A 12,143-nucleotide genomic window follows, 5' to 3' on the forward strand; every position below is an offset into this window, starting at 1 on the left:
TTAGGGAGAGGACTTTCTGGTAAATACCCAAAACTGAATTTAAGCCACTAGCCATCTTTTTTTTTTTTTTTTAACATCTTTATTGGAGTATATTTGCTTTGCAATGGTGTGTTAGTTTTTTCTGTATAACAAAGTGAATCAGCTATACATATACATATATCACCATATCTCCTCCCTCTTGCGCCTCCCTCCCACCCTCCCTATCCCACCCCTCTAGGTGGTCACAAAGCACCGAGCTGATCTCCCTGTGCTATGCAGCTGCTTCCCACTAGCTATCTCTTTTACACTAGGTAGCCATCTTTATGGAGTAACCATGGAAGCCATCATGAAATAAAGATACTTGCATGAAGTTTTATTTGTCCCTCCGTACGTTCTGTGTCCCTGTTCCCTCGTAAAACCACAAACAGTTTTTGTGTTTATCGCTATTGACATTGAGGAAATAGGCTATTTTTCTTTTACTCTTTGGATGTATATTACACATTAAAGAAAATACAATAACATCTCATGAAGTTTCAAAGGTAGGGGGAAAGAATTTCCTGTGATTTCATCACCCTAAACAAACAGTACATTTTGTGTGTCTTCTCCCATTTTTGTTTGCAAACACATCTTTTCATGGTTGCGTGGGTATGGACCCATGGACTTGCATTCATCCTTGCTGCTTTTCTCTCTCCATTGTAGAGCAAGAAGTTTTTCATACTGTGATACAGTTTTAATAAGCCTAATTTCTTACTGCTGCATAAAACGTTCATCTGGTGACTTTTGCCATAATTTACTCAGGCATTTTCCTGCTGGTGGACATTTTGGTTGCTCCCAGTATTACATTATTTTCAACTAAACTGTAATGAGCAGCTTCACAAATACAGTGTTTCCTTTCTTTTGGCTTATTTCTTTAGGATAAGTTCCCAGAAGTGGAATTTCTGGTTCAAAGGGTATGAATATTTTGTTGTGTGACGCTACATGTTGCCAAATTGCTTTCCCAGAGGGCTGTGCCCACTTTCAACTGCTTCAGCACTCTTTTAAGAATGACTGACTTCCACGGCCTCGGTGGGCTCCTAACTTGAGTGACTGTCGCCTGAACTCATCAGCTTGTGCACCCGGCAAGGGCAGCGGGAGAGAGGGCTCGGACCAAGCGTTGCTCCAGGGCTCAAGGTGTCCCCTCCACTGTCTCCCACCCTGTGATCGGGGTGGTGGACACTCCATTTGCAGAGCTCCAGCCCAGGCTCGGGGGATCCATGTGACTCGCCTGACTCCAGTATGAACCAAGCTCTGTCTGACTCGGAAGCCATCCCCCACCCCACTCATGGGGCTCTCCTTGCCAGGGCTTACTCCCAGCTGCATGGAAGCAAACCGGAAAAGTCTCTTCTTTATATTTGAGCTTGGTCAGCCGTCACGCCTTTCCAAATCTAATCTCTTCTTCCAGAATCAGTCTTTGTATCGTTCTATGATAGCATCTCAAAGAATAAGGATGCCTTTTTCCTTTTCAGTAATACTTTTAAACTTGCACATTTATTTAGCAAAGTCAAGAAAAACACTCAATAAAAGCCTGGGCCCTAATCCTTCAGTCTTATGAAGGCAAAGGCATGTGGTTGGAAGAACACAGACTTTGGAGTCTGGTTATTAGTTGAATCACCTTGGGCAGGCTACCTAACGTCTGTAGGCTTTGGTTTCCTGTCTATAAAATGGGAACCATGCAGGGTTGTTAAAAGACTCGAACGAAGTGACACAGTACAATCCTCACCTGTACCTGGCAGGCCATGGGTAAACAGAGGGAGCGGTTATTGTTTTAGAGGGCAGTGGGATGACCTGATGACCCTTATCCTGGTATCTCACCTTTCTTTTGTGGATTCTCGGAGTTGTGGGGCTGGTCACCATGCCTGCCAAACCCCATAGACGCCCATGGGAGCCCCGCTTTCGCCCAAGTGGAGTACTTGGCCCTGTGGGAACATGCCCTCACATTCATGTGTGTGGGCTTCTCACATGCTCTTCCTTCTCTTAGGAGTTGGGGCAGGACACAGGAAAAGTATTATTGGGGGTGTTTATTTTGTTTTATATTTTTAATTATTTTATTATTGTTATTATTTTGTATTCCTGGAAATATCTTCCATTTTGTTACTTGAAGAGCAAAAGCAGATGTTTTATCAAAAAGGTCTACCTTAGGAGCCAAATTCCAGGCTCCTTTAATGTTGGAAGGTTTCTGGTTTTCAGAGTGATCGGGCTGTAGAAGGCCACACACGTTTCTCCTTTCTCATCCCCCAGCTTTGGTCCTGCTTGATTTCTTTGCCTTCAGAACTCTGAGAGGAATGGGTTTTTGACACAGAAAAACCCTTCTTCTGTTTTATTTCTGTTTTCTGTTTTATTTCCCCTCATCTCTGAGGTCAGGACTCCTTACTTGAGAGCTCAAGCAGCCAAGTAGTTTAAGTGACCACCCACATCTTGGGCTTTCTGCACTTGGGCTGGGTTTGAATTCCCTTGTGTATATGCCTAAGTGACACAAGTATCAAACATTCCTGGTTTCAGTCCCCACCTCACTTCTCTCAAGTGTGAACTTGATCACCCTGCCCCTCTCAGCTCCATTCCTTCCTGCTTAAAATCTTTACATTGCAGTAAGGTGCCTATGGTGCCTGGCACGCAATTGGTGCTTAATATAGAAAACCTGTGTTGCTGGGTTTATAGTGAAACTACAACTCTTTTTCTTCTGATTATTACAGATGTCTTTATGAAGACTGCACTTTAAAACATTAAAAACAATCTGATCAATGCCACCACCACCACCATCATTATCATATAAAAGCTTATCTTTTCTCTAGTGCTTCTGGTTGACAGGGGATACCTGACCTCACAATAGGTCCAGGAGATAGGACTGTTCTTCCAGTTTTCTGCATTAGGAAATTAAGTAATTGGCCCAAGGTCTCCTGCCAGTTCTGGACCAAGGCAGGATTAGGGTTTAGAGGTGCCCACGGGCACCCTGGTTGTCTGGATCATCGGGAGCCAGTGCAAGCCTGGCTCTTTGCGAGCAGTCATCTGTCCCCCCGCCTCTTGCTTTGGGAGGCACCTTGTCTTATAAAGGGCAGCCTCCCGTCTCAGTGACCCAGGCCTACAGCCTCAGAACTTGGAAACAAGAGGACCCAAAAGCGGCTGCATGGCTCACCAGTGGCGACAGTGGTTTGTCCCCGTCGCCTCCCTGTGCCCAGATGTTGAGTGGCGGGAGTAAGGGGTGGCTGCCCCTTTACGGACCCCGTGCTGGCTGCTGCCCCGCCAGGGTCATCTCAGAATCTCCCAGCAGCCCCGTGCGGTAGAGACTCCCACCCCCATTTCACGCAGGAGGGAATGGAAGCTCGTGGGGGTCAGGGGCCTTGCCCAGCGTGGTGGAGCTGAGAGTCCAACGCGGACCTGTATGTCTGACTCAGGAGCCGTTTGCCTCGGGCAGGCCCACCAGCTACGAGTCAGGGAAAGTGGCCCAGAGACCACCTCCCCTGTGGCTGCCCCTCCCCCTCCTGGCCTCTTGTTGGTGGGCAAGTCAGCCCCAATCTAGGACTCAAGCGGAGGGTACCTCCAGAGCAGGCTAACCCCAGGGTGAAGGCTGCTTTCTGCACAAACTTGTCTGGCTTCCAAGGCCCGGGATTCTGCTTTGTTTCTGCTCCCTGGAAATGCCTGCTCACACTGGAGTCTGCCAAGACTCTTCGATGGGCCAGGAATCCCTGTGCTGATGGGGGCCACCTCTGTCCCCAGAAAGCTGGCTGGGGAAGTCTGAGGGGCTCTCGGGGCACTGACATCACTGCACACTTGCCAGGTGGCAGATCCTCTGCCCTGTCAGTGGCACAGCCCCTGTTGTAAGGCCAAGGGGCCAAGGCTCCTGGGTGAAGGGCTGCCGGGTCTGGCCATCCCTGAACCCCACCAGCATCTCACCTTCTGTCTCCCTCACCCCCACATCCAGTAGGTGGGTCCTTGAAACACTCATGATTTGGATTTCCAAATTCCGTGCTGGTTTAGTTGGAAGAGGCCTGGTTCTTGCCCTCCGTAGATGTGAGCAGGGGGCAGGTCACTTGGCCTCCTTGGGTCTCAGTGCCTCATCTGCGAAGCGGGGCTGCCTGCTGAGCAGGGGTGCCATGAAGGTCACATGACACTAGAGGAAAGGTCTTGGCAAGTGACAGGTGCTCAGTGAGGTGAAGTGGCCCAAACCTGAACCTGTGGATAATTGAAAACAGGGTGCATCCTTGATTGTTTTTTATCTTGGCTCTGAAAGCACCAGAACCATGATACTGAGAGGGGGGGCTTTATTTTGTTTGTTGTAAATCAAGAGTCACTGTGTGATTTCTCCATACGGAGCATCTCACCAAAATGACTTCAGTTTCCATCTTCTCTGCTCTCCGAACTGTTGGTCCAGGCCATCCGGGTGTTCTTCATGCTCCGTTCCCTGTCACTGCAACTGCGAGGGCAGCCCGAGACCCAGCTGCCGCTGACGCGGGAGGAAGACCTGATCAAAACGGATGACGTCCTTGATCTGAGTGAGTTGGTCACCCCAAGTCACGGCGGGGGTGGGGGTGGGGGCACCACCAGGCTGGCTCACGCGTCGCCCGGAGGGTCATGTGCGACCTGCATGTTGTACTGGGATTGATTCGTGACCATGAGCTAACAGAGTGTGCTTGTCACACGAAACTTTCGAAGAAAGGGCCCTAGATTCTGGGCACCTTGAAGTCAGTCTGTGGGCCCTGCTTTCTGGAGACCAGTGGGCGCTGTGCGGGGGTTTTGCTGAAAGATCTGTGCACAGTGATTGGGGTCTCAAGCGGGGGTGGGCACAGCTCCAGGGTCCCTACCCTCCGTATAGTCATAGCAGCACCAGTCTGATTGGTTTTGTGTATTAAAGGTTGTCTGTATGATTTTAATGAGGATTCTAAAGGATTCTGCTGCTAAAACAAAGAAAACTTTCAAAAATGCAAATCACCAGCATTTAGGTAAAGATGATGGCTTTGGAAGCCAGAGAACCATGTGCTTAGCCTGCAAGCCTGGGCTTCTTATTTAACCACGCAGTGCCTCAGTGCTCTACCCTGCAGTGTGAGGCTGAGATTTAAAGGAGACAGTGGGTACAAAGCCTGGTCATGTTCCCGTAACCCTTCTCATATTCATATAACTCTCTTTTTCCTCTGTTTGCTGTGGGGCACGTGCACACTGACGGGCAAGATAGTTTTTTGTTTCTTAAAGACATTATGATATTTTAGGACTCTTTGGTTATAAGAGATAGAAAACCCAACTTAGACTAGCTTAAGGAAAAAGAAAGGGGAATTCGCTGATAACCACTGTCAAACCAGAAGTAGTTCTGCCTTCAGGCATGGCTAGATCTAGGGACTCAAGCAGTGTCATCAGGAAGCTGCCACCCTCCATCTCTCAGCTCTGCTTTCCTTTGTTCTGGCTTCATCCTCCAGAGGGCTCTCACCAAGTAGTGACAAGATGGCCAAGATCTGCTGAACTGGCTAAGCAGCGCTGACAAAAACAGAGCTTCTCTTTCCCTATAACTTTTTAGAAGTTGGCTAGGCCAAGGTCACATGCTCAGCTGTGGTGCTGGGAGGTGGGACCTGTTCCTTTTGAACCCCGTCACCTGGGGATGAGGAAGGAGGGGACCCTCAAAGGAAAATCACAAAGAAGAGGTGGGAGCTGGAGAGGCAGGAGCAGCAGATGGCCACTCTGTAGTGTACAGTGATGAGAGGGCCCTTGTTTTAAATCAGCGTTACTGAAATATAGTTTACATCCTGTAAAATTCATCAAGTTTTAGTGTACAACTGAATGAGTTTTAACAAAACTCATTCAGTTGTGTGACCAGCGATTATGATATAGACCATCGAGGGCTGGCTTTTGAGCCAGGTACCCCTGCCCTGCTCTGTATTCCCTCGAGCAAATGATTGAAACCATCACAGCTTCTGTTTCCTCACCTGTAAAATCAGGATGATCTTCCTTACATTACGGGGCTGTTTTGAGACTTGAGTGAACTGTAATATGAAATAGAATATGACCGAGCATAGTGCCTCGCATATGCTCAGGAGACCGGAGTATTACCCAATAATCGAATGCGGTGGTGCCTGTGAAGAGCAGGGCACGCTGCCTGACACACGGAAGGTTCTCGGTAAATGATTATTATGGGTTTTACCTGATTGTCCGACTCCTTTTTCTTGCCTCCTCTTGGTTTCTGCTCTTTTTTCCTTCTCTCTCAGAAGAACAAGGAAGCTACGTCCCCTCTGTGCTCTATGCCCATCTTCTTTGGCCCTTTTCCCCCTTGAGAAATGGTCACAGGGGTTTCTGTAAAGGTTTAAATTGATGGAATTGGCTGGAGAGACCCATAAACCCATCTTTCTCTGATTGGATTCAAGGAAAGAGAGAGAAACAGTGTGCTTTAAAGGGGGCCACTCCATCAAGGCAGCAAGAATGTTTGCATCCCTGAAATGGAATTAAATTTTATGCTGGGAATTCATATTCCCTCCCTCCTCCCGCTAGGAATGGCCTGCTGAAACAAAGGTTAAAAGTATTTCACTTATCAATTTTAATTGATTAGATTGCTAGTTGAGATCACTTAACTGAGCCTTTTTGGGTAGTTGGCCATTAAGAAAGCAATGGCTGGGGCTTCCCTGGTGGCACAGTGGTTGAGAGTCTGCCTGCCGATGCAGGGGACACGGGTTCGTGCCCCGGTCCTGGAAGATCCCACATGCCGCGGAGCGGCTAGGCCCGTGAGCCATGACCGCTGAGCCTGCGCGTCTGGAGCCTGTGCTCCACAACAGGAGAGGCCACAACAGTGAGAGGCCCGCGTACCGCAAAAACAAATAAACAAACAAAAAAGAAAGTAATGGCTGTCTGTCTTTACCCAACCTGATTGCAAATTATGTCTTTGCTAAAGAGGGTGCCGTCCAGAAAATACTATGAATTATGGATTTTATGAGCATATGGTACTAGAGTAAGATACGCATGTGTTGACTTTTCTTTTCGGTGTTTATTCTTAAATGCTGGAGCTTCTCACCTTCCATTGGGGAAAAATTAACATGCTTTGCACTTCACAAAATGCCTTCCTGTGTATACTAAAGGTAGGAAACCTCCTAATGTAGGTGAAGGCATTCATAGTTGCTGAATGTTGGAGGCTGGGCTTGCTTCTTATGAGGCCGTGTTTTGTCTCCCTGAAGCTTGAGGAAGCTGACTCAGGGAGAAGTGTTTGGGGGTTGGTCAACTTTTATCTAAGGTGATAGGGTCTGCTTAAAGGAATGCCAGCTCTGCAGCAGGAAGAGACTTTAACTGTATTTGCTAAACTTGTCACACTTTGATAAGAAACCACAGCATAAGAGCACTCAGGAGCCATCCCACATGTCCAGCAGCCAGCTGGGGGGCCAGGTATGGCAGGTGAGCTCTGTCAAGGTGGCTTCCAAAGAAGAGCATCAAAGAGGCCATCACCCCTTCAGAAAAAATGTGAACTGTGCTGAAAGCCTGTTTCGTTTTCACTGGAAAAAAGTGTGGTGTGGGGAGGAGGTCAGGACTGGCAGCCATAAAAGAAGGAGGGGAAGGCGAGGGAGGGAGGGAGGGAAGGGGGAGGGGAAGGGAAGACTAGAGTAGACTTGACTAGGCGAAGTCGATTCGATTTTAGAGGGAACATAGAGTCTCTGTACACGCAGGCTTCAGCTTCAGAAGTTTGTGCCTTGTGCTAAGCCTCATTTCCTTGGCTCTTCCGTTTCTCTTTTAACCACCCCTGCTCCCCGCCGCCCCCAGCGTGTTAAAGCAAAGGGAAGACATCATGTTACTGCGTCTGTAAATACTTCTCTCTAACAGTTAAGGAGTTTGGGTTTCTCTCCTTGATTGAATTGGTTGCCACCGTTGCAGATGGTGAGCTTCCCCAGCCCCGACGCTCCTCTGGGTAGAGCCCGGAGACGGGGCGCGCTTTCCTGTGTTCCAACCACCTGGCCCCATTGACGTTTGGTTTTGCGGCCCCTGCTGTAGTGGGAAGCAAGCAGCTTTGTGACCTTCCTCAGGGTCTTAATGCTCGTGAGGCTCAGTGGCCTTGCCTTTAAAATGGTTCTAAAAGACCTTGTGAGGAGGGCTGTTGAAGATCAAAAGAGATCACGTTCGTGAAGCACAGGGCGCCCAGCTTGGCACGTAGCAGGTGCTCTGTGAATGAGAGCTGGCGTCCCCTCAGCAGCTGCTGAATCAACGAGATAGAACTCATGCTGCGGGATGCTGAGGGGTTGGCATTTTCTGCTTTGAGGAGCACATCTTGAAATATTTAAATCAGTTCATCACTTGTATGATGACGCCGTTTTGGGGGGTAAGAAAGATGGCTCTGGCTGCGTGGGCCCAGATGAAGGGCGCTGTACTGCACCCAGGCATCCAGGAGGGCGGGGCACTCCTGCACAGTCACCGCCGGGCCTACTGACCGACAGCCCAGTAGTGTTCTGAGGACAAGCAGAGGAGAAGCCAGGTTCCTGCCCGTCTGCCTGCGTCCAGACAACATGGGCAGTGACAGTATGGGAAAGTCCCCCCTTACCCAAACACCCAAAAAGAGATGCCAGGCAGCCACCAGGCATCCTCAGGAAGCATCCATGTGGGCACTTGACATTCACATAGTTGTAACCATGCCATTTGCGGCACGCACCTAACCTTGTATTCTGGTTCTTTAAATCCATTCAGCGAAACCCATCCATTAATTCAGCTTACTGAGCACCTGCTGCATGCCAGGCACAGTGCTGGGATCTAGGCTGTCATAGTGAACTGAAGTCAGACTTGCTCTGTGGTGCTTACAGTTGGGGGCAAGGGGAAGGGACCATAAACAGGTGAGGAAGTAAATACTAAAGGCACAATCACAGGTTGACTGAGGTGGCTCTGTGGAGGTGATGAACAGGGTCCAGGGCTAGAGAATAACTAGGAGAAGAGGGCTCACAGGCTGGCGAGGGAAGCCTCTCTGGAGAGGCACAGGCAAGGAGGGACCAGCAGATTGCATGAGAAAATGCAGAGATGAGGCCTGGGAGTTCGAGAAGATGTCAGAGTGGGAGGCGAAGGCGAGCGTGAGCTTGCTACGGCCTCCCAGAATCCTGGAGGAGGCCCATGCGGCTGGCAGGAAAGGAGCAGGGGAGAGAGCGGCTGCGATGAGCAGGATCTCAACTCCAGTGCAGTGGGAAGCCATCAAAGGGTGTCCACGGGGACAGCCATCCTGAATGTTCACTTCTAGAACCGGAACTGCTGGGTCAGACGGTGCCAGCAGAGGCCTATGAGCCATGTCGAGGGTCTGGAGAGGCCATGTAACCTAGTGGTTATGAGTGTGGGCTTGGGAGCTACGCTGTGCTGGGAGAAATCCCAGCTCGGCCCCTTGCCACCTGCCATCGTATGACCTTCAACGAGTAACTTAATCTCTTGGCACTTCAGTTTCGTCGCATGTAAATCAGAGCTGTTGGGAGGAGTCAGTGAGTCAGGGTATGTGGTGCGCCTGGCACAGTCATAGGGAGGCCAGTTAAGAGGTTGTGATAGGGCCAGTGGCAGTGGGGAATGAGGCGTGGGGACGCAGCCTTCCCCCCTGCCACGTGGGAGCAGGCCGCTCCATCCTGGGGGCAAACACCTGGGGCTCTTCCTTGTCTCCCCTCCTTCTCTCAAACTCAACTTCCTGTTGGTCAGCACACCTAGGTCGCGCTTCCCTCCAGATATATCCGGGATCTGACCGTCTCTCCCAGCTCGACCCCTCAGTGCCTGGCTTGCCATCATCTCTCACCTGCACTGTTGGCAGCAGCCTCTTAACCGGTCACTGGCTTCTGCCTGGTCCCCTACAGTTTATTCTTGACACTGTGTGCAGTGTCATCCTCTTAACACGTTAAGTCAGATCACGTCCTTCCTTTGCTCAAAGTGGCCTCCATCCCACTCTGACGAAGAGGAGAGATGTTTACAGGGGCCTATGAGGCTGGGCATCACCCGATACCACCTGGCTCTCTCTGCGTCTTTGCTGTTCTTCAGACACACCAGGCATGTTCCCACCATGGGCCTCTGCTCTGGCTGTGTCCACCCCCCACCCCCCCCGCCGCCTGCAGACCGCTCGTGCCCCAGAACAAGCACAGCTATGGGCACGTACAAGGCTCACGACGCCCACATGTGGCAATCGTACTCCAAATGCTCCATCTACGTTTGAATTCTGGACCAAGCCCCACTCTCTTTATTATCCTCTTGTTAACGAATGTGAATGTGAATGTTATATATTCCCTGTTTCCCCAGTTTCCAGCACTCTGTGTGCTTCGTCCTAACGCCCTTGCAGGCGAGAGCTTTTAGACAAAGTGGACATCTCTGGCTGTACTCATCTGAATGCCTAAAGAGTCGTTTCCAGCAGGAGTATTGTGAAGCTCCCTAAGCAAGTTATGTGGTTTGATTGTAAGTCCGTGAAAATGTGAGCTCGTTGATTTGCTTCTCTTGCAAGGCCAAGGCTAGTTTTGTGGTCCTGTCAGTTCTGCAAAATCCTCTATGTTGCCTTATTTTGCTGATGGCCCAGTCACTGTCATGTGCCTCATCTTGGCAAAAATGAGAAAAGAGCATAAATAATAAAGATTCTGAAGACAAACCCAGAATGCGGGACATTTAGACAACGTTTCACAAATGGGAGTGTCAGGGAAGAGCAAACGGAATGGAGAGGGCCAGGTACTGTTCTAGATTACTGAAATGGAAGAGACATGACAACTGTCGCCTGAGATTGGATCTTGGATTGAGGAATAAAAACAAAGTGGCTTTAGAGGGCTTTTTTTGTGAAATTGGAAAAATTTGCACATAGATTGCGATTGGATAACGTAATCGAGATCAGTATTACCTTTCTTGGGGATGTTGATGGCATTGTGGTTCTGTGGGAGAATGTCCTCGTTCTTAGGAAATACAGGCTGAAGAGTTTAGGAGTAAAGTGCCATGCTGCTTACAACTTTGGAATGATTCACAAGGTAAAAATGTGTGAGTGTGTGGGTATAGTGAGGGAGGAGGCAAATGCCACTGAATATTAACCATTGATGAATCTAGGCTAAGAGCATATGTGTTTATTGTACTGTTCTTTAAATTTTTTTGAAAGTTTGAAATTTTTCAAAATAAAAGCTTAATGAAGTGGAAAGAGAGAAATCAAGTCCTTGAAAAGTCCGACATTTAATTAACAAGGAGTGTAACGTTTAGGATTCGGGGCTCTGGATTCAGAAGAACCTGGGTTTGAATCCCAGCTGTGTGGCCTTGAGCAAACTAGTTAATCTCCCTGAGCCTTCTCCTCATCTGTGAAAGTGGGGAGATGATACTGCCTGCTTCAGAACCGTTCTGTTGATAAAGGGTGAGTCCATCAAAAACTGCTCAGCACCGCACCGTCCTCAGCGTGCGAAGGCTTTCCCAGTGGAAACAGTCAGTAGCATTCTTCGTTTGGACGGCGCACTGGGCACGGAATGAGTCTTCTGAACTAGCAGGTGCTCTTTAGGAGTTCTGAGAAAGCAAAGCCTCGTGACTGTTTCCGTCCAGGGGATACACTGAGAAGTGGAGGAGGTCACACAAGCTTGTGAATTAGATAAATTTCCTGGAGAGATGACTTTCAGGAAAGTGGGTGCCCGCTAACTGGAGAAGAACTGAAACCTGTAGGGGGAGGCTTGATTCAGACCCAGATGGCTCCTCAGGGACAGCTTAGTTCAAGCATTCAGGCCTGGGGCTCCGGAGAACTGGTTTGTTTTGTGCTGACGCTGAAGAGGACTAATGTTAGCCTGAAACCCAAGAGGCAAGTCTGGATGTGGCATTTGAAGTCCCATCTCAGGCAAGTGTGGTTTTGTGGCTCTTCGGCCTGCACTCCCCCACCGTGTTTTGTCTTTAAAGGGAATACGGTCCAAGCTGGGTCTCTTCACATCCCCACCTGCTGACTTGGAACCACTCCTGACCCTGCTCCAACCCCAGGGCCAGGGGGTCAGCAGCCATCCCACCTCTGCAGCTCTGCCCCCTCCCCAGCCCAGACTCTCTGTGCCCAGTGTCTTCCATGTGGGATCCCAGCCCATGGCCTTGCTCCACATTGGTCCATCTACCCTACTGCTGTGTCTGAAAGGCGAATCTAGCCCACACTTGTAGATTTAACACATCACTTTCCTCACTTGTAGATTTCAGAGCCCCTGGCCTTCCACCTCTGCCTTATGTCTCCCTGC

At 49.4% G+C, this 12,143-nt stretch overlaps 1 protein-coding gene across 4 annotated transcripts in view; it reads left to right on the top strand.

Annotated features, from left to right (window-relative positions):
* CLEC16A (C-type lectin domain containing 16A) overlaps nt 1–12,143 on the top strand; it is a 209,942-nt gene that overhangs the window by 100,625 nt on the left and 97,174 nt on the right. For all 4 annotated transcript variants that reach the window (XM_060031745.1, XM_060031747.1, XM_060031746.1 and 1 more), the window contains exon 18: nt 4,385–4,505. In XM_060031745.1, coding sequence (XP_059887728.1) covers nt 4,385–4,505 — 121 coding nt within the window. The remainder of the gene's footprint in view (nt 1–4,384; nt 4,506–12,143) is intronic.

Source organism: Delphinus delphis, chromosome 15, assembly GCF_949987515.2.
Source record: "Delphinus delphis chromosome 15, mDelDel1.2, whole genome shotgun sequence".
NCBI lineage: Eukaryota > Metazoa > Chordata > Mammalia > Artiodactyla > Delphinidae > Delphinus > Delphinus delphis.